Source organism: Danio aesculapii, chromosome 2, assembly GCF_903798145.1.
Source record: "Danio aesculapii chromosome 2, fDanAes4.1, whole genome shotgun sequence".
Taxonomy (NCBI): domain Eukaryota; kingdom Metazoa; phylum Chordata; class Actinopteri; order Cypriniformes; family Danionidae; genus Danio; species Danio aesculapii.
In genome coordinates, this window is record NC_079436.1 from 31,058,148 (window position 1) to 31,084,263 (window position 26,116).

The 26,116-nt window shown below is 34.3% G+C and overlaps 1 protein-coding gene across 1 annotated transcript in view; it reads left to right on the forward strand.

Moving 5' to 3' along the window:
• Positions 1-26,116, forward strand: part of cacnb2b (calcium channel, voltage-dependent, beta 2b) — a 49,150-nt gene that overhangs the window by 10,557 nt on the left and 12,477 nt on the right. Inside the window, exons 2-5 of the mRNA XM_056467014.1 lie at positions 18,794-18,871; positions 22,165-22,287; positions 25,675-25,814; positions 25,953-26,014. Of these exons, the coding sequence (XP_056322989.1) occupies positions 18,794-18,871; positions 22,165-22,287; positions 25,675-25,814; positions 25,953-26,014 (403 nt within the window). The remainder of the gene's footprint in view (positions 1-18,793; positions 18,872-22,164; positions 22,288-25,674; positions 25,815-25,952; positions 26,015-26,116) is intronic.

Sequence of the window (26,116 nt, forward strand, 5' to 3'; positions counted from 1 at the left end):
TTAGTGATTTACTTATCTTTTTAGCTGAAATAAGAGATTGATTTTAGAATTATTACATTGGCTTAGACAGTGTGAAGTATACAAAGTCTTATAGCTTATACAGTGCTCAGCATATATAAGTACAAGTATAGAAGTAAAATCAAGAGAAGCAAAAAAAATAGAAAATATTTGTTGAAATTTTGTAGGTTGTAATATATTTTTTCAATATTTTGCTTAAATTTAATTGAATTATCTTTCCATTTCTAAATATATTTGGTGACTAAAATTATGTTTAATAAATCTGTTTTGTTTATAAATGCACCAAAATACATTGCCTATATTCAGGGGCGCACTTAGTGATTTGGGGGCCCTAAGCATTTTCAGGTATGGAGCCCTAGCATTGTCGAAAAATAAACTGCATATTAAAATATACTATATACACAGTGCATCCAGAAAGTATTCATAGCGCTTCACTTTTTCCACATTTTTTTGTTACAGCCTTATTCCAAAATGGATAAATTTCATTGATTTCCTCAAAATTCTACACACAATACCCCACAATGACAATGTGAAAAAAGATATATTTTTTTTAATTGTTGCAAATTTATTAAAAATAAAAAACCTGAAAAATCACATGTACATAAGTATTCACAGTCATTGCTCAATACTTTATTGATGCACCATTGGCAGCAATTACAGCCTCAAGTCTTTTTGAATATGATGCCATAAGCTTAGCACACCTGTCTTTGGGATTTTTTGCTCATTCCTCTTTGCAGTACCTCTCAAGCTCTATTAGGTTGGATGGTAAGCGACGGTGTACAGCCATTTTCAGATCTCTCCAGAGATGTTCAATAGGATTTAGGTCTGGCCTCTGGCTGGGCCACTCAAAGACATTCACAGAGTTGTTGTGAAGCTACTCCATTGATATTTTGGTGGTATGCTTTGGGTCATTGTCCTGCTGGAAAATGAACCATTGCCCCAGTCTGAGGTCAAGAGAACTCTGAAGCAGGTTTTCATCCAGGATGTCTCTGTACATTGCTGCATTCATCTTTCCCTCTATCCTGACTAGTCTTCTAGTTCCTGCTGCTGAAAAACATCTCCACAGCATGATGCTGCCACCACCGTGCTTCACTGTAGGGATGGTATTAGCCTGGGGATGAGCGGTGCCTGGTTTTCACCAAATGTAACGCCTAGCATTCACTCCAAAGAGTTCAATTTTAGTCTCATGAGATCAGGGAATTTTGTTTCTTATGGTCTGAGTGTCCTTCAGATGCCTTTTGGCAAATTCCTTCTGTAAGGTTTTCCTCTCTCCACAGAAGAATGCTGGAGCACAGACAGAGTGACCATCAGCTTATTGATCACCTCCCTGACTAAGGCCCTTCTCCCCCGATCACTCATTTTAGATGGCCGGCCAGCTTTAGGAAGAGTCCTGGTGACTGGAGTCCTTGACTGAAGCGCTCACACATCGTACATGTGCAGTATGGAAGGAACGTTCCATTATTCATGGCGGCCCCTGGTTTTGAAAAGAAGTAAAAACTTTAAAATCTTAATGCTTATAGACAGATTTTACAACATATGAGAGAAAATGTATAAAAGATTAATATAGGCTATTTGGCATTGGTTGAGGCTCCCTAATTCCCAGAGGCCCTATGTGGCTACTTACCTCGCTTATTGGTTAAGTCCGCCCCTGCCTGTATTCACTGAGAAATGGATCAAAATATTCATTTTCAAAATGGGGTGCACTCAGTTATGTTGAGCACTGTATAGTCAATGTTTTATTATTGTTATTATGATTTGAAAGGTAAACACCATATGGGGATTATGAACTCAAAATGTGTAATTTAACTGACTAAAATTCAAGCAAACTTTACTCTTATGTACTGTGGTTCTTAGTTTTTACTGAGGAAAATAAAAACCAAGAGAAACACACTTTTGCCCCCGGATTGATTACCCATACAGCATATTCAGAAACTGGATTGATTTTGAGGTTTTGCTTACAATTCAACTTTCAAGGCAAATTTTAAAGAAAGATGTTATCTCTTTCTTTGTCTTTCCCTCCCTCGCTTTCTCTCTCTCTCTCACACACACACACGCACGCACACACGCACGCACGCACACACGCACACGCACACACACATACACACACACACACACACACACACACACACACACACACACACACACACACTCAGGTGTACAACTTTAATACTCTGTCATCTGATTAGTGCCAAATATAGGTCATCTAGACAGACGTAGTGGTCTTTAGTGGGATACTGTGTTAGTATATCATATCCTGGTGGCTAGAATAGTGCTTCTCTATTCTGTTCCAATAGGGTTGCAGTCAACAGAGAGGAAAAAAGCAACTAAATGGTGCTAATAAAATGCAGCAATCCATACAGCTGTCCAGTATTTAGAATACACTATAAATATAGGGATTTCCTATATTCATTATTATTTTCTTCAAAGCTGTGCAACAGACTGTAATATTTAAGTGCAGTTTTACCTGTCACTTGGTATAATGGCTAACGATAATGTAATATTTGGCCCAGTGTTTGGTCCATGTGTTAGGCTCATGAGTCATACTCCTGCTGTTGTTTATGCATTTAAAATGTCCAGTTTTCTGTCATGTTTTGTTGTGTGAATAATTTGCATATTATGAAGCCGATGCTGTTTGTGGTCATTTAAAAAAATAACTGGTTTTAAGAACTTACGTACAAAAACATTTTTAACCAAGTTCCAGTCAAATCTGATTGACACTTGCAGACATGCATCATCATAATTGAATACACCCTATTTTGAAAATTATTTTTTTATCAATTTCTAAGTGAATACAGCCAAAATATTTTGGTGTAGTTGAACCAATCAGAATTATTAAACAGATATATTTATTAAAATAATATTTTTTTTATCACCGAACTTTTTGGAAATAGAAAGACAACACATTTAAATACAGGTTAAATAAAAAAGTAAAAAAAAACAAACATTTTTTTTAACTACAAAAAATCAACAAAATTACATTTATTTTTGTTTCTCTTAATTTTTCCAATTATATATATATATATATATATATATATATATATATATATATATATATATATATATATATATATATATATATTTATGTGTAAAAAATTTTGGACAGTTATTGTACTTTTGTTGGCTTAGCTCCAGATTTGTGTTCAGTAGTGACTAAATTAATGGATATGCACAAATTTAATATTGTAATCCTATTAAAATATTATTTTAATGTATAGATTTGCAAGTTATGTACTTATAATGTATATGCTGAGCACTGTATATACTCTTTTACAAGTGTTTTGGTTGTACTGTAATCACGCATAGACTGAACATGCAATTTGTGCACATGATGAGTCGGTTTTCACATTTTGGTTTCTGTATAGTTAACAGATATATTGTTTTCAAAAGTTTACCTTTTTTAATGCCCACAAAATGCTGTTGTGTGAAACTTTTTTTAGCTGTAATAGTTGTTGCTTCACACGTCAGATTCCTTTTGCAGGGTTTAGTGATGTTGACGGAAAGTTAGAAATAAGAATAACAACATCAACCCCAGTCTTTATGAGCGATTTATTTAATCACATACTAGGACTGGATGATATTGGAAAAATCTAGCATTATTTTTAAATTTTGCAATATATATTATGACATGAATACAATTTCACCAGATGACTTAATATCTCTATTTGGAGAGAATTTATAATGTTACATCAATTAGTATATTTCTTCAGTGGGAGAGCATCTCCATCAAATCTAACTAACAATCTATAAACTTTTTGGGGTCCCCCGACACATTTTCGATGTGGTGTGTGCTATTTGCATAACAATCTATAAACACAATCAAGAAAAAGATACAAAGTGTTTTATCGTTTCCTGAGTCTAGCAGTATTCAAGTAAAGTAACTGAATGATGAAAATAAAAATACTTCAATAAAATTAACCATTGTTAAAGTTACAAATTATACAGTTTATAATGCCTGAATGCTTTTAAGGTCATTATACAATCACAGACATCAAAAACACATGCAAATTATGAATTATAATCCAGACTCAGCATTGCGTATGCTCGCGGTGTGACTATTGCGAATGATCACATTGCGATAGCGATGCTGAAATGATATATTGTGCAGCCCTACTTCCTTCCAACTTATAATTACTTGGGCTTATTTTAAAATTTTGAGACACGTTTTTTAAATGCCATACTATTATAAAGACAAGTCAAAAACTGACTTGAAAGGAGACAGGAGTTCCCACAGTTTGGAAAACTTATAAATCTGACAAGACATTAAAATACAGGTTAAATAAAAAAGTAAAAAAAAAACAAAACATTTTTTTAACTACAAAAAATCAACAAAATTACATTTATTTTTGTTTCTCTTAATTAATCTGACAAGTACACAATTTATTTTTAACTTACTTATATATCCACATACAGTACGAGGTTTTTGATTAAATTCCAAAGTTGTGATTGGGGCTTGGCGAACTTCATTAAAGAAATAGTTCACCCAAAAAAAAATGAAAATATTTAATTTACTAACCCTCCAGACGTTTCAAGTTTCCTTCATTCCGTTAAACACAAAAAGAAGATATTTTGAAGTATGGTAATAAATTCTATAGAAAATAACGCAATCCGGGTGTTCAACTTCAGAATAGGCTACCTCTCTTGTTTAACAGAGGAAGGAAGCTCTTTAAATTTGTCACAACTTGATGGCGAGTAAATGATGACAGCATTTTACTATTGGGGTGAACTATGGTTACCAACTTTCCCATTATAACGTTACTAGCTCTTTATAAAAAACGTTAGGGTTAGGTTGTCTTCGAGATGTCCTCTTTAAATACATACATACCGAATACGAGTTTTGCTAATCGCGCAGGTTACAGCTCGTGCTCGGAGCAGCAGATGCCGCGCTGTGGAATAAATAAAGCTGCTGAGCGCGGGGGAGGTGGAGGAGGGTGGAGGAGCAGAGCAGCGTGTCAAACTCCACTCATAGTCACTCTGCGCGCGTGTCCGTCCACTCATGGAGACACTTTCTGTCCTCAGCGTGTTCTGCAACTATGAGATGAACCCGAGGCACGCCAATTTCACCACGCACAAAAACATGCCGTAAAACCTACTCAGGGCTCATCTGACAAAGTTGGCGGGCTGTCCTGGGACGGAACAGATTAAAGAGGATAGTACATGGATATTTCTCAGTCGCTAGTCAATCTCGACTGCGAGAGCATAAACTGACCACTTGTTAAGCAGTTAATCGTGGAGAAACGAAAAGAAACGCGAGCGAGTGGGCATGCCACCCAAGAAAAAGGTAACATGTCTTCTGTGTTTGTGTTTTTTTCTGTGTGTGAGGGAATGATGATGAGGTGGACATGAGAGTGCCATTCGAAGAGAGTGCCATCTGTTGCTTTCAGCTGTAATCCATGTGAGCTTGAGCTGCTCTGCATCATTGCATGGGTTTACCATAGACGGTACTCTACGTGTACTCCTGTACCGTGGTAAAAAAAGTGCTCTGTTCTTATGCTGGATGCTTTCTATGTGCAAAGTAAAACTGGCCAGAAGTCTAGCCTCCACGTGACAGCTTGCACAATCATTGCTGAAAATGATTGTGCTGAGCAGTGTTATGAACATAATCCTTTTCCAATTGTCAGGATTACAAAACATCAGCTGTTTCTCAAATGATCTCTAAATATAGAATAGGTTTGTGTGTGTTTTGTTGTTTTCTTTTGTTTATTTATTGTCTAAATTGTTTTTGCTGTTGTAATTTGAGTTAAAGTAACTGGACAATTTCTAGAATAGACACTGATGAAGGTGTATTATAGTGTGGGTGTGTGTTTGCGCTTGTGAAAGAGAATGTGGGTTAATAACTACAGTTAGGCTTCTTGGTTTACATGAACTAACTCAAATTTACTAATAAAAATTTGAATTTGATAATATTAGATTACGCATCATGAAAATTAACAATGCTGTAAAAACACGTAGCACATTCATATTAGTTCATATATAATATGATGACTTTTATAAACTTTCTGCTTGGTCTTTAAAATAAAGTATGTGCAAATTTGTCTGTTAAAAAGACTTTTAAGAGTTCCTGATAAATAAATCTTAAGTAGCTTATTGCTATGTATGCATAAATAAATAAACAAACTCAAAAATGCATATGGAAATTAATTAAAAAAATAATTAAATTGTATAATTTCGAACCCAGTTGTAGAGTGTCATTTAATTCTGTCTTGTGTTTTATGCATGTTTAGAATTTAGATATATAAAAAAGCTCATTTGTAAAAAAAAAAAGAAAATATGTAGAGCAATAACTTTTGTCTACCAGAATGTGTTCTTGCTTTGATGAGGAGGTGTGAAACTGTCTCTGTCTGTAGTGTTGTCTGCTGGACTGGACGAGTTTGCATTTGTCTCTTTCTCTCCAAATCCTGGATTGACGCATGCCATCTTAATCTCCTTACAGAGAAGCAATCATGACCAGAAGCAACAGGGAGAAAGAGAGACATGCTGTGCATGAGTGTAGCTTGGCCTTACATGGCTCCTGCAGCTCTGATTGTGTTTTATTTCTTGCATTTAAGGACAAATAGGACAGGATCTGTACCTGTTTTATAAATTGCTCTAGCTAACTGGCAGAATGTTTAAATCATATAAAAAGCAGTTTAACATTAGTAATATTATGAGAAATGAACCAGGACTTTGGTTTAAAAAAAGGATTTATAGTGAGCTTGCAATTTTATTTTATTTGTTTAACATTTTATGAAGTAAATCTTATTAAAAATGTTAGTATGTGCAGTGCTTTATGGAAAAACATTAAACTCTTAAAACTAATAAAGATAATAAACACACAAACGCATGGTATTTTAAAATATTTTAATTCAGAAACAGAGCAAAACACTAAATAATCAAGCAGAAAAGCTGAAACATTTTTACTGAAAAAAGAAAAAATTATTTTATTATGATATAAGTGCATTATTTTAAGTGGACAGGAGCCACATCTAGTATTAGGAAATGATAAAATCAATGAAACATTGTTCTGTTCACTACAGTGTATTGCATATTTATTTATGTATTTCAAAATCAAAGTGTCACTTACTTTACAATTACAAGTATAAATGAAAAAAAAAAAAACAGCCATTACAATATATTGTAACATTTGGCATAGCCATGAATACAGAGCAGTCGAATACCTGGGCGACCTGCCAGAGCTCATTTAGCAACAGTCAGGAAATCTTAATCCTAGTCTTAATTAGATTAGAAGACAGTTTCCAATAAGAGTGTGCCGCTCCACCATCCACAGATATAGTTTTGTCTACTCAGTCAGACTTCGAAAAACTTTCTGGCCTTTGAAACAAAAATCTGTAGAATATAAGTAATACAAAAAAATAAAAATATGAAAAATCATTATAATAAAAAAAGTGCACAGCATAACTGAATAAACAATGACAGATGTCTCAGAAAAAATAACATTCATCTTGCTTTTAAATTAATACTTTGAGATCCTATACAGGGCAACACGTTGGCTCAGTGGTTAACTCTGTTGCCTCACAGCAAGAAGGTCGCTGGTTCGAGCCATGGCTGGGTCAATTATCATTTCTGTAAGGAGTTTGCATATTTTCCACATGTTTGCGTGGGTTTCCTCCGGGTTTCCCCCAGAGTCATGCGGGTATAAGTGAATTGAATAAACTAAATTGGCCGTAGTAAATGAGTGTGTATGGGTGTTTCCCTGAACTGGGTTGCAGCTGCAAGGCCATCCGCTGTGTAAAACATATCCTGGATAAGTTAGTGGTTTATTTTGCTGTGGCGGCCCCTGAAGAAAAAAGGGACTAAGCCAAAGTAAAATGAATGAATGATCCTATACATTGACATATTTGAGCAAATCTGCTTTAATGGTTTTACATAGGAATAGATGGTATGAATGGCAAAACTGAAGCTATTCTAGCGAAATAATATATCATATCATGTGTATTTCTTTGTTAAAAAAATAATGCTTTCAGGTTGCAACTAGTTTCTGAAAGTTTTTATTTTCAAATGGGAATGGCTCCAATAAGATGGTTTTGGTTTTATAGGGAAATTGACCATGTTCAGCCATAGTTCATTTAACCTTTTTTATCTACATGCTTTAACTAGATGCTTTATTTATTTATTTATTTATTTATTTATATTTAGAACTGATCACTTCTATATTCCAAAGTCGACACATCTGGTTTATCACATGACATGCTGCAGCCCCACGTGCTGTAGTGGAGAGATTAAAGCTGCGGGATTTACATCAAGTAAATTTGTCAACTCCCAAAATACATAACAGTACGTCTGTTTAAGTGGGAGAAGTATCAATAGTGTTTATGCTGTGAATAACAAGAATCATCAAATTATATGTAAAACAAAATAATTACAATTGCAGTACATAGTTCATAGACATCAAGTATTTTGCAAATCACAATCGTTTTGTTTTGATAGTAAATATGTGCATTCAAATATGTGAAACCCAAAACAAACATTAATTAAATGAATATACTGATATGTTTTGATATTTGACAATCAATGTCTTTCTTTGACTTAATAGCTTCACCCACAGAAAGCTTTTCTGGAGAGAATTACAGAGCTGTATATTTCTTTAATAAGTATTAAAAAACTAAGTGAAGTTTCACAAAGTAATCTCGAGAGGAGCATGTGATATGATTGATCAAGGCTGGTCTCTCATCTGTAATCATTAGGAAGCCGATAAAATATTCCAAACTCACTATGAATATTCCGCATTTATTCATTCATTTACTTTTCAGCTTAGTCCCTTTATTAACCTGGCGTTGCCACAGTGGAATGAACCGCATATGTTTTACACAGCGGATGGCCTTCCAGCTGCAACCCATGCCATATTCCGCATTACTCCCTTATATTGGTATTGAAGAGTTCCCCCATCCACCCCATCTCCCCCTTTCCTTTTTTACCAGGGGGAGCTCTTGAGAACTACCTGATCTAATCTGACCAGGCGGGAGCACTGGGCTCAATTATCTCCAAGCTCAGAGTTCTCACCTGCATGCCAAACCTGCTAATATTATCAAGCAGGTTCTAAGTGTGAACTCTTGAAAGACTTTTTAGAGAAATGCTGGATGCAGTACTATTCTATAGGTACTCAAGATTAATATGAGGTTAATATGTGCAAAATAAGCATGATAGCACCCTCTTTAACAATACAGTGCATTTAGTGCACCCATTTTAAGAATACAATACAGTACCGCCACATGAATGTAATGAGACATCATAAAGGAATACACATGGAAGTCATACTAAAAATATATATACAGTTACATTTGTTGTAGGGTGTGGTTTTTTGCAAACAAGGACTTATTTGAATTCAGATGTGTTGTGTTTTATTGATTTTCTTTTATGTTCAACATAAAGGTTTGCAACCACTTCAGGGTGAGTAAATAGTGAGTACATGATCATTTTTGATTGATCTATCCCAATAATTCCCTCCTCCAATTGTCTTAATGATCTTACTTTTCAAAGGGACATGCTTAGTTATGCTGGGCACTGTATAAGATGATTAGTGTTTCTGTCTGATGAAATATTTCACAGAGTAGAGTCTGAACTTTTTTTTTTGGCTTCAGTCATACTCAGTGTAGAAAGGTGCTGACTCACTAAATGGATCTGACCCAAATCCTATGACATGTTCTGTGGTGCGCTAGCAGGAGTCACACAGGTTGCAGTAGGTGGATGTTGGAGTTCTGCCCAGAACTCAAGCCATTATAGCAGTGGATTAAAATATCCACTAGTGTGATACTGTGACATAATTGTGCCTATTAATCATAATCATTAAACTAACCAAATTAGCCCACCATAAATTAGGTTGTGAAAAAATTCATTATTAATACACTATAGTGTGCTTTAATGAAAGGTCTGAGTTTTAGCAGTCAAACACCTCATAAGAAATTTACTGCATAGCCAGCACATTTCCTATTCTTGAGGTTTCCATAGCAACGTCTGTTCTGGACTCTATCTCTTATATCCTTCAATGCAGACAGACACACACACTCTTCTCCATTGTGTTTGTAACAACTGATAAAATCACTGATTTCATGGGTCTGAATTGCCTTAATGGTAAATTTGGCATTCAAAAGTTTATCTGATTGCATTAACAGTAGCTTTAATTAAAATTACAGGGCCTTCCAAGCTGTCTGTATTGGAAGTAAAAAAAATTTTGCTCTTTTTTTAGCTTTGTAATTGGATTAAAGTAGTTTGTTTTTTCCTTCAATGCTTGATTATGCGCAATACAAACAATCACTTACAGTAAGATATTATTAGTATTGCAGCGATTGATTGGCTAAAGTATATGCAGGAGATATTAAAGCAGTACCAAAAGGTATTTGTTGTGTGTCATGTTTAAGAACATTTCCCTCAAATGTATGAACTAAACTGCAAGATAATAATATATAATAATGTGAAATCTAAGAAATAATGGCACATGTTTTTATCTTCCTAAGAAAAATTTGGGCACCCCTGGTCTAGATCTATTTCACCACCAGCACAGTTATACTTAAATATACATTTTATTTTAGTTTTATTGTTTTTCAATGTGTGATATGCACTAAAAGAGTCAAGTACTTTGTCCTCAAATTTATTTATATGTTGAAAAAAGGAACATATATGTAGCACCCCATCAAGGCATCATGTAAGCGAATATATTTGTACTTTAAGTCTTTAACTATTCACTTAATATCAAAATGCTACACTCAACAGTATATTAAAGACAATTGACAAAATTATTCACATAATTCTTGTATTGTAATCTGTTACCATTCACCAAGAAGGTGTCTATTTTCAAGGTGCTCTGCCTTGAGCTTTTGTATAAATTCTCTTCATAAAATATAGAAAAATAGGTAGGAAAAAGCGTAAAGCAACTACACTCCAAACTGACAATGTCATGAAGATGGCAGAGTGTTTGTTAGGGATCTGCTGTTGGACCTGGAACATTCCAGACACTTCTTAAAGAGATTGTCCAACCATCTGTGCATGAGCTGAAGCTAAAGCCTAATTGCTTCAGAACACAGAATCAGGTCCACATCTAAACTGCTCAAGAGAATCCAAATTATTGTTCTGGTGCAGTCTAGTGAAAGTCCTGACTTGAAGCCTTCAAAGGAGCAGTGAGGCAAACACTGTAAAAAATTCATTGTAACAATTCTGATTCAGTTTAAGTAAGATATACAATGAAAAATATAAATCTATATACAACCTGTTTGCTCTTCTAAACTTATCAGCTTGGGCAATTCATGTCCTTATACTTACTGTATTTATATTCTGACTCAACTCAGTGCTACATTCAATGGGAAATTTAGAAATAGCCCTTCTCCTTCCTTAGCACCACCTGTCTGAATCTGCTGATAGAATCTTTTCTGAAGAGCTGTCATGATTGCAGTTATGTTGGGTTTTATTTATTCACTTTATTGTTTGTCAAGTTCATCAAATTTTCACATGATCAAATAAAACAAATTAAAAACATACCTTCCTTCATTCTGTCATCCAACCTACAGTATGCAACATAAAAAGTTTTACAAGAAAAATACAAGAGAGAGAAGTAATAAAATAAAAATGAGAGTCAGCCATAATGCATAGTATGGAATTTGATAGTATAGCATATGCATGTTTTGTTGAAATGTGTACTTTGAATTGGCTGTAAATCTTGTTCCAAATGTGTAAATATAAATTCTGTAAGTGGAATTTATATTTACACACTTTGAACAAGTATTACAGTGAGTAAAAGACAGTCTAAAAGTCCACAGTTTAAACTAATGCATTTTATAGTAATAATGCAGGTTATACTTCATTTCATAAATATGCACTTTAAAACATATGTTTTAATAAGCTGCTTGGACAAATCTATTTGGTCATTTTTTAGGAGGAATCTCACTAAAACATCATTTAGGTGAAATTTGTCATCAAGGACATTTCATACTGGCTAGCTGACACTCACTTTGTGGTTTGCTAATTGCGTTTGCATTAGAAAGTCAATCAAAGACTCAGGAATCAAAGTACCTGTGAAGATGAAGGAATTCTGAAGTCCAGAGTTTGTTGAACTGCATTAACAAATGCTACAATTGATTTCACTGCAGGTGCCTTTTTTAAAGTTTTGCATAACAGTGCAGTATCTTGAACAAAGTTTGGAGACAGTGGGGAGAGACCCACTGGATGGATTGATCGCTGGCTCAGAAATATTAGCTACGCCCTTTTAGTATTATGGAGAGGCTTCACACTTCGGTGCATGTGAGAATCAGAATATAAATGATCTGAGCCCTCTATAAACTCAGCGGTTGGAAGAGCGTCATGGTGAGTGTGGCATTGGTTAATAATTCAGCAGCAGTTTGTACTGCTCTCTCTGTGACATTGACTTGCAGAAGAGCCGGCACTGAGTGAACAGATGTCTATGGTAGACATGAGTAAACAAAAGCGAGCACCTCTACACGACTGTGCCTATGGGAATCCCCGCCCAATTATCTCGGCCTCTTCAAATTCCGTACTTTATTCACTCAATCTTGTTTCACCACCTTCTCTGCTAATTAGTTTCATTTCTTCCAGCGCAAACTATGTTCCGCTCATGCTTTTGCTGCATGCCCTTGAGTTAGTTTATCCAATGGGTGCTGCGTTAAGCCTGTTTAATTTAAACACTCGTGAGCACAATATTTATTAATACAGTAGCATTCATATACATTCTTGATAGACTTCTATGAAACATGTATACTATTTAACATTTAATTATGGTTTGGCTCTGATTTCATGTGCAGTCTAATTTTGTCCACCTTCAGCCCTTATCAATATAAATGTTTATGTTTGTTCAGGCTAGTTTTTGCTGGTTTTGGTGAAGTTGTTTAATGTAGGCAGGGCTAAAATCAAACCTTGTGAATATTTACTGGCCTTGAATATATGTTTTTGTTGTTGCTTTCAACCATGAAATTCTTTATGCAGTATTTAAACAAGCAAAACAAAATTGTAGAAACTCTTCTAATGCACGTTTGATTCTTATTATTTAAACAGATTCTAAAAATTAGACAAATCAATGAAAATAATAATCTAAAATTACTTAAACTAAAATGTTTTGTAATATTAATTTTATTTATACAATCTAACAACAAGTTTTATGTATTGCTTTTATTTTGGCAGAAAGCAGGGAAACGTTGTGGTAACACTTTACAATAAGGTTCATTAGTTAATGTTAATTAATGCATTTACTAACATGAACAAACAATGAACAATACATTTACTACAGTATTTGTTCATGTTAGGTAACGTTAGTTAATGAAAATACTGTTGTTCATTGTTAGTTCATGTTAACTCACGGTGCATTAACTAATGTTAACAAGCATGGACTTGGATGGTGATAATGCATTAGTAAATGTTCAATTATGATTAATAAATGCTGTACAAGTGTTGTTCATGATTAGTTCATGTTAGTAAACGCATTAACTAATGAACCTTATTGTAAAGTGTTACCAACGTCTTTTTTTGTGAATAATTAATACACCGTTCTCATTATGAACTTATGATAATGTTTGATGCATGTTACATTTTTCTTGCATGTTATAAGTTACTCAAACTTACAGCGCCAGAAGAGTTCATGTGGAACCAAGATTGATCAATATAGATCTTAAATAACAATACTATAATTTGATTCATTTATATTTAATACAAACCCTTTTTTTTTTTGATTAAAGAAGACCCTACTAAGTGTTTGTTCTGCAAAATTGCAATTACTGTAAAGCACATTCTATTGGACTGTCCTGATTTTAATGACTGCAGAAGGCTTTTTTTATGAAATGAGCTCACTTGTCACCAGGAAAAGGTTTAGAATTGTTATCATATATTAATGTAAAAAATCTTATCTAATTTATGTTTTTATTTGTTTGTGGTTTTAATTGTATATTTATTAATCAAAGGTTTTTGTCATGAAAATAGCTGTGTTTGCTGACATGGCAAGAGGGGCTAATTGTATATTTATTCAATTATAATTATTCAATTATAATTGTATATTTATTAATCAAAGGTTTTTGTCATGAAAATAGCTGTGTTTGCTGACATGGCAGCAAATAAAATGCAGCACAAAACACTATTGACAGTATTTTACTTTCATCTGTGATCTCCTTAAGTCATTGTAAAAGCAAAAGGTGTTCAAAACATGCCACATATGTTCAATTTCGGATATTTCATCAGAGTTACGAGTTATATTTTTTGGTAGAGTAAATTACGAAATACAGTTGAAATCAGAATTAATAGTCCCACTGAATTATTAGCCCCCCTGTTTATTTTCTACCCCAATTTCTGTTTAACGGAGAGAAGATTTTTTTAACACATTTCTAAACATAATAGTTTTCATAACTCATTTGTAATAACTCATTTATTTTATCTTTGCCATGATGACAGTAAATAATATTTTACAGTACACTTTTATACAGCTTAAAGAGACATTTAAAGGCTTAACTAGGTTAAATAGGTTAACTCGGCAGGATAGGGTAATTAGGCAAGTCATTGTATATGACTTGATGGTTTGTTCTGTAGACTATCGATAAAATATAGCTTAAAGGGGGTTTAATAACTCTGATTTCAACTGTACCTTCTGATAGAAAGCTGTTTTAATAAATGCTCTTGTGCAAAACTTCAGATTGTGATGTCACGCTTTTTTCAGTAAATCGAATATTACCAAACCGATATCTGTTATGGAAAAACAGATTCATAACATATTTTGGAAAAAGGGTTTTATTTAAGGAAAAAATGCTGAAACATTGTTAACATTAGCAGCTCACATCAACAGATCAAAGTTCTTTGCGTCAGATTTAAATAAAGTGTAAAAATATCTGTAAATTAGCAGTTTTCAATATTTTGTGATTCATGTTTTTATTTTGTATTTTTTTCCCCATTTACTTAGGACTGAATTGCATTATGGGATTTTTATTACATGTGCATTTATACATTTTTCCTACAACTTTGACAGTTTTAAGTTTAAAGTGATATATTGTCTTGGTTGGTGTTGTATATCGTGGTACAAAAAGCCGTGTAATAAACTGCCAGGACATTTTCTGTCTTTTTACAGATTTATTTCTTTATACATTATTTCTCATACAATAACAATTGGGTAGCACTTTACAATAACAGTACATGAATAAAGATGTGTTAATATGCAAACTAAACAATACTTTATTATGGACTAATGATGAGTTAATGGGTGCGCTAATCATGAACTGACTTTAATTACAACATGATTTATAAGAGTTTATGTGTGAATAAAGCCTATAATTTCTTGTTAGTACAGGATTGTTAATTAATGTATTGATTTCTTCTTCAAATGTCTGATAACGTTTTTTCTAAATGTCAAATAAAATATGTTTATTTAGAGCTTTATATCAGAAAAATGACGATGACATTGTTTTATGATAATCAGGTTTTTTTAAGTAAAATCTTTGGTATTGTGTAGTCTAAAAATAGTAATAAGATATCTGAAAACATGAAACTTCTTGTTATTTTATGCATGTTATGTTTTTATATTTTATTTTATATTATTCAATTTTTTATGTTTAGTTTTATACATTTTATTATTTCAATGTACTAAATTGTCCATAAAAGTCACTTTTTTAAACTTTAGTGTTGAATTTTCAACATTGAGAGCAGAAATCAAGGTCCCATAATGCAATTCTCAACCCTAAATACACTGAAAACATTTGTTAATCACATAATACAGAAACTGTTAATTAACAGATATTTTTTACAGAGTAATTACAACACAATCTTTACAATAAATTATGCATTAAAAAATGCATTAATGCATTCGCAGATATTGTTAGAAATAATTTTTAAAAACATTACTGACAAACTAGTGATTCACCCTTATTCAAACCTTATTAATCCTAATTATTTTCACCAATGCTGCGTTTTTTTCTTAATGGACACTTAGACAGTGCTTATTTTAGGCCCCGGGTGTTAGCATGCTGTTTACCAGCAACAGAAAACAGTGGGGTAACAGGCACTCCATCATCCACAACACAACATATGCTGGAAAACAGTAGTGCTAGTCTTGTCAGAAGGTTATCAGCCTTATATTAAGGTCAATATGACTCTGTCAGACTGTGTCCCACCAGTGTCTCCTGAGGGGCTTGTCACTGTGCCATTACTGTCAGCATGTTAGTGTTCATGTGAGCATGTGTAGGTGTGCCTTTGGGAGAGAGTGTGCTAGGCTGAGGGTGTAATTCAGTCATCCTGACTTCTGTTGTGACATTGAAAAACTTTAAATGGAAATGTGAAAATGTAAACTAGAAACAGACTGGGAAGACAGATAGATGGATATAATAAATACGTGTTTTCAGAGCATGTATCATCATCATTTTATTTTATTCATATAATTTTCTTAGTCATGATTTTTCATCTGTATGTAATTGTTTGTGTGGTTTATGAGAGCACAAAATTGGGTAGCACTTTACAATAACAGTACATGAATAAAGATGTGTTAATATGTAAACTAAACAATACTTTATTATGGACTAATGATGAGTTAATGCATGCGCTAATCATGAACTGACTTTAACTACAACATGATTTATAAGAGTTTATGTGTGAATAAAGCCTACCTTAATTTCTTGTTAGTACATGATTGTTTGTTAATTACCGTATTAATTTCTTCTTCAAATGTCTGATAACGTTTTCTAAATGTCAAATAAAATATGTTTATTTAGAACTTTATATCAGGAAAAAATGACGATGACATTGTTTTATGATAATCAGGTTTTTTTGAAGTAAAATCTTTGGTATTGTGTAGTCTAAAAATAGTAATGAGATATCTGAAAACATGAAACTTCTTGTTATTTTATGCATGTTATGTTTTTATATTTTATTTTATATTATTACATTTTTTATGTATATTTTTATGCATTTTTATTATTCAGTTTTTTTAATAATGCTGTTAGTGGTTTACAGAGTATCAAAAAGTTATATTCTACACCACACATAACTTTAAATAAATCCAAATAAAAAATCCAGAACATTTTCAAGTGCTGTCTTAATTTTTTCCATATCTGTGTTTATAGGCTATGTATGGATTTCAAGAGTTCACACTTAGCTGATGATTCATCAATAGCTTGTTTGGCATGCTGTCCCGGGAGAGAGCCCCGAGCTCAAGGGATCCTCGAGCCCGGGGCTTCCTCCCGTTTGCAGAGCGAGAGGGGAGCCTGAGCTCGGTGGATCTCAGAACTCCCCGTCTGCAGTAGCTAAGGGAACACGTGAGGAAAAAGCAAGGGAGCTAGACAAATGTTTCATTGTTATGCATGATGTATATTTTTTGGATGGTGGGAGGAAACCGGATAACCCGGGGAAAACCCACGCGGACACGGGGAGAACATACAAACTCCTCACAGAAACACCTACTGACCTGGCAGGACCAGGGTTGGCAGTGTTCTTGCTGTGGGGCTAACAGTGCTAACCACTGGGCCTCCGTGCCGCCCTATCTAAGGTGAAGGAGGAGAATGGGGAGGAAGGGGGGTTTCTTCCAAACGAAGATAAAGTGGACTGAAAACTGTGGTTATTTATAGTAGCTTATGGCTCATATGATTGGATGATACTGATTAGCTTAATACGAGACCGGCTGTGATAAATCATAAGCACGTGATCCTCCCGAAATTAGTTTATTAATAAACCTCACTTATGTATTTGTTTGTATGAAGGATGTGAATGTGTAATCTCAACAAAACAAAGTTGTTTTCTTTTTTTTTTTTTCTTTTTTTGCTTTTCTTGATTTTTTCTCTTTTTTTAATTGTATATTTAATATTTTTCTATAACATAAATTTGGCTGTACTAGTTTTTGGACCGTTATCATAAGTTATTTTTGTTAGATAAGCTCCAAATTTGGCTTCAGTACTGACTAATCTAATGTATATGCACGAATATAATATTGCTTTCCTATTAAAATATGAATTTAAAAGAGAGATTTGTGAGAGATGTACTTATATAATACTGAGCACTGTATTGTGTAATTTCAAACTTTTTTGTGAGAACGTGAAAGATTCACTATCACTGCTGCTTTTCACATGACTGTGTTAAAACATTATAGAAATTATTTTATTAAATATTTTAACCATAATCTTTGTTTTGTGGTAGCACTTTGCCAAAGAATAATGCAGAAAAGTGTTATGCTCATATTAATTTACAAGCGCAATTTGACAGAGCTAAATGGTTTGACTTCGGGTTCTTATCACCTGGTATTACTGATAGATTCTCCACATGACTTTGAGCAGTGCCCTTTGTGAGGAGATGGTAATAAAATTTGATGAAGGAGCCCGGAAGGAGAAAGCTTGGGATCATTTGTGAGTTTGATTGCACTGTCATTTCATAGATCTCAGCTGAAAACAACATGTAAGAGCTTATGCTACATTTAATAAGTTTATGAACTTAATAGAAAAATGAGTTTAAATGCTTTACTACTGGTTTGCAAAAACTTTCATTTATTTTTTAATTTTTTATTTTTTTATAATGTTTTATATTTTTTATTTAATTTTTATTTTAAATTTAATTTAAGTTTTATTTTTAATTTTATTAAATTTTTTTTTATTTTATTTTATTTTATTTTATTTTATTTTATTTTATTTTATTTTATTTTATTTTATTTTATTTTATTTTATTTTACTCAGCATGGATTCAACATAATCATATCAAGATTCTCACTGTATCCACAGTCAAGGGCTTGCTACTTTGAGTCAGAGGAATGCAGAGAAATGTCTTGTAAAAAGAGTGAGTCTATGTGTTATATCAACTGCTGGTTCTTACTCTTTGGCTGATATAGGGTTCGGCGGACCGTCAGGACACAGGGGCCACAGAGGAGAAGGAGAAGAATGCCCAAGTCCAGCTCGAGAAGGCCAAGGTACAGTACATTGCAACTCCATAATTCTCTTAGCTGCCCGTTTTCTGTTTGCAGTGACGTTGGCCACAAAGACTGAAATATATCACAGTTTTAGATGTGCTCATAAATTTTGCACGGCTCTTTTTCCTCTGTCAAAGTAACAAGGTAGCTGTGCAAGAAAGCTAATTGCCAAATCCCCTGGTTGAAACAGCACATTAGTGTACTGTCTTGTACTCTACAAAATCAATGCTGTACACACACCTGACAAACAATAACTACAATCATCACTCATACCTCTCTTCTCCTCTTTTTGATAAGAAGCACCATTGTAAATTGTGAATGAGCAACAACATGCTTGGTTGTTTTATCGTTGGCTCCTTATAGAGTTAAGATTTTCTAGGCTGTAAAAACTGAATGAAACCCCTTGCCTGTGTCAGTGATCTCCCTCAGGTCTTTTTTAATTAAGGCAGTGAGCAGACAGAATATCACGTCCTGCTTCATTCTGCTGTCTCTCACAGAGAACAACTTTTAAAACCAGGCTAAAACAGCAAGATTGCCATTGTGCTGTAATTTGATGTTCTTTGAAATTAAATGCCAAATTATAATATTACCTAATATAATTCATTGTTAATATAAAAGTTAATATATTTATATATTACGGTGTAATGTCCAATACAATAACTTTAAACTAAAAACTATATATTTAGAATATAAATATCACGTATGGAATTTAATAGAGTTTATTGGATAAATGGACAGACAGATAGATTATTGATGAATAACAGATTATTAAATGGATTCATAAATGGATGGATGGATGGATGGATGGGTAGGTGGGGCTATATATGCATGGAAGTACTGATAGATTGCTAGATAGATGGAAGGATTGATGGATTGCTAGATGTTAGATGGATGATGGATGGATAGAAGGATTGATGGATTGCTAGATGTTAGATGGATGATGGATGGATAGAAGGATTGATGGATTGCTAGATGTTAGATGGATGATGGATGGATAGAAGGATTGATGGATTGCTAGATGTTAAATGGATGGATGGATGAATTATGGCTGGATGGATAGAAGAATTGATGAATTACTAAATGTTAAATGGATGGATGGATGGATAGATAGAAGAATTGATGGATTACTAAATGTTAAATGGATGGATAGATGGATGGATGGATAGAAGAATTGATGGATTACTAAATGTTAAATGGATGGATGGATGGATAGATAGAAGAATTGATTGATTACTAAATGTTAAATGGATGGATATATGGATGGATGGATAGAAGAATTGATGGATTACTAAATGTTAAATGGATGGATAGATGGATGATGGATGAATAGAAGGATTGATGGATTGCTAGATGTTAAATGGATGGATGGATGGATGGATGGATGGATTGATGGATGGAAGGATTGATGGATTGCTAGATGTTAAATGGATGGATGGATGGATTGATGGATGGAAGGATTGATGGATTGCTAGATGTTAAATGGATGGGAGAATGGATGGATGGATATAAAGATTAATGGATTGCTAGATGTTAAATGGATGGATGGATGGATGGATGGATGGATGATGAAAAGATTGATGGATTGCTAGATGTTGAATGAATGGATGGATGAATGGATAGAAAGATTGATGGATTGCTAGATGTTAAATGGATGGATGGATGATGGATGGATGGAAGGATTGATATATTGCTAGATGTTAAATTGATGGATGAATGGATGGATGGATGTATTGATGATGGATGGAAGGATTGATGGATTGCTATTGCTATGATAAATTGATGGATGGATGGATGTATTGATGATGGATGGAAGGATTGATGGATTGCTAGATGTTAAATGAATGGATGCATGGATGGAATGATTAATGAATTGCTAGATGATAAATAAATAGACAAATGGTTGGGTGGATGTAAGCATTTAAGACTGATGTATTGCTAGAAGCTGGATGGATGATAAATGGTGTGGATGAGCAAATGGTTGAATGGATGGATGGATGGATGGATGAAAGTATTGCTGGATTGCTAGATGTTATTGTTGCATGGATGATGTGAAAAATGGTTGGATGAATTAATAGATATTAGATGAATTGAAATGAATAGATGGTAAATATATTTATGAAAGATAGATAGACTGATAGACAGACAGAGAGATAGAGAATTTTACAATTGTTCTTCTGTTCATTTAAGGCCATGCCAAAGTGTACAAATCAAATCAGATTCCATGACTGTATGTGTTACACTGCTGCACTCCATAAAATTATCATTGCAAATTTTTCTGCACTTGAAGGACAAGTTATACTGTGCAAACTGAATTACAATGATCTCATGTGCCTTCAGTTTCATCATATGTATTCAAACCTGCACTGTCCTCAAGCCTCATGCAGCTGCCATGAGACTGCATTACCCTTCACTGGGCTGATATGGAGCTGTTTGAGAATGAATTTGTGCATTGCAATTGGTTTGAAGGTAAATGAATGAAAGCTATTATTAGTGCCTTGCCTGGGGCGATGCAGCACATGTGCCGTTCAAATAAGCAGCGTTTCAGTTCCAGCATTTTCCTCAAAGTATCTGTCTGCTGCCATTCACACATGCTCACTCATACACAACCTCATGGGTGGATTTAAAATATTCTCAAACATACCACACTGCAGATTAAGAAGCTCAAAATACTGTACACTGAAGTTTTGCATAGGACTTCCATAGGTTTACAGTACAGTCTTAACCCAAACATATTTTACTATAAATTTGCATGGAGAATAGTTGCCTTAACGCCATTTTTACACTATGTGAAACTAAACAGCCCTAGTTGAATTAACATAGAACTTCATTCTAGAAGGATTCTTTATAGTTCTATGTTAATTTAACTAGGGCTGTTTAGTTTCACCTTGTGTTTCACCATTTAATTGGATTAACGGAATAGATTTTCGCAATTTTTTATTCTGCCTAATGTCTTTGCTTTTTTTATCCAAAATGTTATGAGTGATGAGAATGTATTTATACTTGTTTAAAAAAATTATTCCTGAAAACTTTTTATCTGTTTATGCAAGAAGTCTTCAAATGCTGGCATCTGGTGCTTTTGCTGTCTTCAGTAGTTTGTTGTTGTTGTTGTTCTGTTACCCATTTCACCTTACGAACGATTCAGGTAAAAAAAGTGAGCTGCACTTACTTAGTAGTACATGTGGTTAGAAAAAATGACAAACAGATAGACAGCATAGTCTGAATATTTTAGGCTGCAGTTTTGGTGGCTTATGGTGTGTGGTGTTAACAATCTTTTTTCTCCCTCTATTATTCAGTATAAACCAGTTGCTTTCGCTGTGCGCACAAACTTCACCTACTCTCCTGCAGACGATGACAACGTCCCCATACCAGGACACGGGGTTTCATTTGAAGCTAAAGACTTCCTGCATATCAAAGAGGTCAGTGTGTTTACAGATCATCTGCACAAAGGCCCTACCACACAGTAATCTTGTTCAATTATTTAATTAATTTTCCTAAACAAAAGGCTATCCCGACCCATGTTTTCTCAAATAAATTCATGATTAGAAGAATTTTTTTAGTTTATGCCATATGCTCTGTGATTAGCTGCAGTAGTTCAACCTTTGCACACACTGCAAAATCATATGCAAATTAAATCAAACTCTTTTGAAAATATCACAGCGTCTGTTGCTGCCCTGCACTTTACCTTCATTTATTTCATTTATTTGGTAGACACTTTTATACAATGCATTTGTAAGTGCTGCTTGTACACTACCTGACAAAAGTCTTGTCATCTATCAACAAATAATAACTTGACTTCTAGTTGATCATTTGGTGTCAGAAGTGGCTTGTGTGAAAGGCGAAGGCCTCTAGATTACGCTTATTTTACCAAAATAAAATACGATCATGCCTTGATTTTTAATTATTTAATTAGGACAGTAAGGTTCTGACTTATGAATATAAAGTCATGGTGCAGCGGAAACAGAATGAATATTGTGTATGACTGCCATGAGCTTGGATGACTGCATCCATACATCTCTGCAATGACTGTAACTTATTAATAAAGTCATCTGGAATGGCAAAGAAAGCATTCTTGCAGGACTCTCAGAGTTCATCAAGATTCTTTGGATTCATCTTCAATGCCTCCTTCTTTATCTCAGTCTTCATACCTCAGACATGCTCAATAATGTACATTACTGGTGACTGGGCTGGCCAATCCTGGAGCACCTTGACCTTTGCTTTCAGGAACTTTTTGAAGAATTTGCCCTCTACTGTTGTTTGTAATGTAATGGGCAGCACAAATGTCTTGATACCTCAGGCTGTTGATGTTGCCATCCACTCTGCAGATCTCTCGCACACCCCCATAATGAATGTAACCCCAAACCATGATTTTCCTTCACCAAACTTGACTGATTTCTATGAGAATCTTGGGTCCATGCGGCTTCCAATAGATCTCTGCAGTATTTGGGATAATTGGGATGCAGTTCAACAGGTGATACATCTGAAAGATATACCTTCTGCCACTTCTCCAAATCATCTACTAGAAGTCAAGATATTATTTGTTGCTTTTAAAACTGGGATCGACGACAAGACTTTAGTCAGGTAGTGTATGACTAGTCCCAGATAATCTAACACAGTATATGAATGAAGATGTAGATGGTTTTTTGTTTTTATTAAATAGAAAAAATGACTCAATAGGAAATGGCAATAATAACAGGTCAAGGGTTGACAAAAAATGCATCTTTATTCATTCATTAATTTTCTTTTCGGCTTAGTCCCTTTATTAATCTGGGGTTCTTCAGAATGAACCGGCAACTTATCCAGCATATTTTTTATGCAGCGGATGCCCTTCCAGTTGCAACCCATCACTGGGAAACATCCATACACACTCATTCACATACACTACGGCCGATTTAGCTTACCCAATTCACCTGTACCACATGTCTTTGGACTTGTGGGGAAACCGGAGCACCTGGAGGAAACCCACGCGAACACGGGGAGAACATGCAAACTCCACACAGAAATGCCAAATGACCCAGCCAAGGCTCGAACCAGCAACCTTCTTGCTGTGAGGTGACAGCATTGCCTACTGTGCCACCGTGCAGCCCAAACTGCATCTTTAGCCATTTGTTAAAATGACTCAGTTAAGATAGGAGTCACTCCACTAGCGGGGAACCATCAATGTAAGTTTATGATTGAAGTTTGTACAAACTGGGCATTTCTACCAACATTAGTTTAGTTGTTCAGTAATATTTAGCAATTAAATCTCATTATTCATTAGACGTTTTATTTTAGTGCATCATCTCACAAACAGTTGGGGATGGGTGCTTAAAAGGTTAATTCACAGAAAAATCGAATTATGTTATTAAGCAGTCATGTCATTTCAAAGTCCTTAGACCTACTTTCATCTACACAAATTAAGTTAAAGAAATGAAGAAAACTTGATTCTTCTCCATAGTGTCAGTACATGGTGCACAGCACTGTGCTCTGTATGTGTGTTGCATTGCTGCTTACGTATTACCTCGGATGTACCTGTGCTTTGTTTCAAACAGAGGAAGTCATGTGCGGGCAATCCATGTGTTAATGATGCTTATTTAGTAGCTTTCTGGACGTGAATAAGCTTTGAGATTTCATCTAAGATATCTTAAGTTGTATTCTAAAGATAAACAAATGTCTCTTGGTTTGGAACAACATGAGGATGAGTAATTAATGACACACTTTATAATTTTAAGTAAAATAGGTAGAGGCTGAATAGACTAAATAGACTGAATAAGTATGGGTAAGATATTGGTAAAAACCTAATAGTGTTAATATTGCTATAATAACTTTTTAATGGGCATCTGCAAATGCAGTGAGAACCAACATGGCTGTGACCTTAGGATTTTTTCACAGACCCTATAAGACCCTCTGTAACAGCAAACTCAACCAAAAGGAGGCTCCCTTCAGTTTTACTCAATTATTAACAATCTTTTCTTTATTATGATTGGACATTATGACCATTACAAGTGATGCCCACAAGGTTATCGAGTCCGACTCATTGTCATATTTTTTATTTACTTATATGTTTTTAAAGGTAAGATTGCACAGAACAAGACACAAAAAGTTACTCTAGAAGGGCAGGTATTATACCGCAGTATCCAATAGAGCCACAGTGCTGATGAATGGAACAGAAGGTCTAGCGTTTTTACATAGAAAAAACACTTTTACTGTAAGCAGCACAGTTAGAGTTTTATGACCCAAAGCAGAATTCTTACCTCAGCGCATCTCGTATGTGCTCCTCCCAGCAGCAATTCTATTCCTTATGCAAACAGAATTGGTTTAATAGTAATGTTACAATTTACACTTAAAAAAGGTTTTGTTCACTTAAAGTGATAGTTTGCTTAAAAATTTTAACTGTTATCATTTACTCACCCTTCAGTTGTTCAAAGCCTATTTAAATTTCTTTCTTTTGTAGAACAACAACAACAAAATAAATATAAAAAAGTTTACTATGGAAGTTGATGGGTCACAGCAACCAACTTTCTTCAAAATATCTTATTCTTTGTTCAACAGAAGAAAGAAACTCAGAAAGGTTTAAAACAACTTTTTGGGAGAGTAAATGATGAGGTAGTTTTTATTTTGGGCTGAACTAACTCATAATTGGTAAATGTATAAAATGAATAGAATTGACCAGTATGTGTGAATGTGCTAATTGCTTCATTAATTTAAGTCAAATGAATGCCAATACAGTCAGGATGTGTTTTTAAACATAGAATTATTTACATGCATGTTAAATCATTTATCATTTGATTTGAACTTAATCAAGTTCATATTGTTGTTGTTTACAGAAGTTCAACAATGACTGGTGGATTGGACGGCCTGTAAAGGAAGGGGGAGAGGTTGGTTTTATCCCCAGCCCAGTGAACCTGGAGACTATTCTGATCAGGAGAGAGGTGCAGGCCAGGAAAGCCGCCAAAGCGCTGGCCAAGTAAACATAAGCCATTTATAATCCCAGTGTGGGATCTTCATTTTCTATAATATTACCGTTATTGCAGGACTCAGCCATATTAAAGGATAAACTGCTACACCATTCATTATGTACAAATGGCTTTTTCTCTCATTGCAGCAAAGCAGCTAGTGCTGCCAAAGATGATTTGAATGCAAAGAAAGCGGCTCCGCCACAAACAGGTTCGCTGACATTATGTATTATCATTTGTATTATTTATTTAAAATAACTCAATTCAGAGTGTCTGTCATGGATGCATTAGCATATGAATGGTTTTCTTTTGA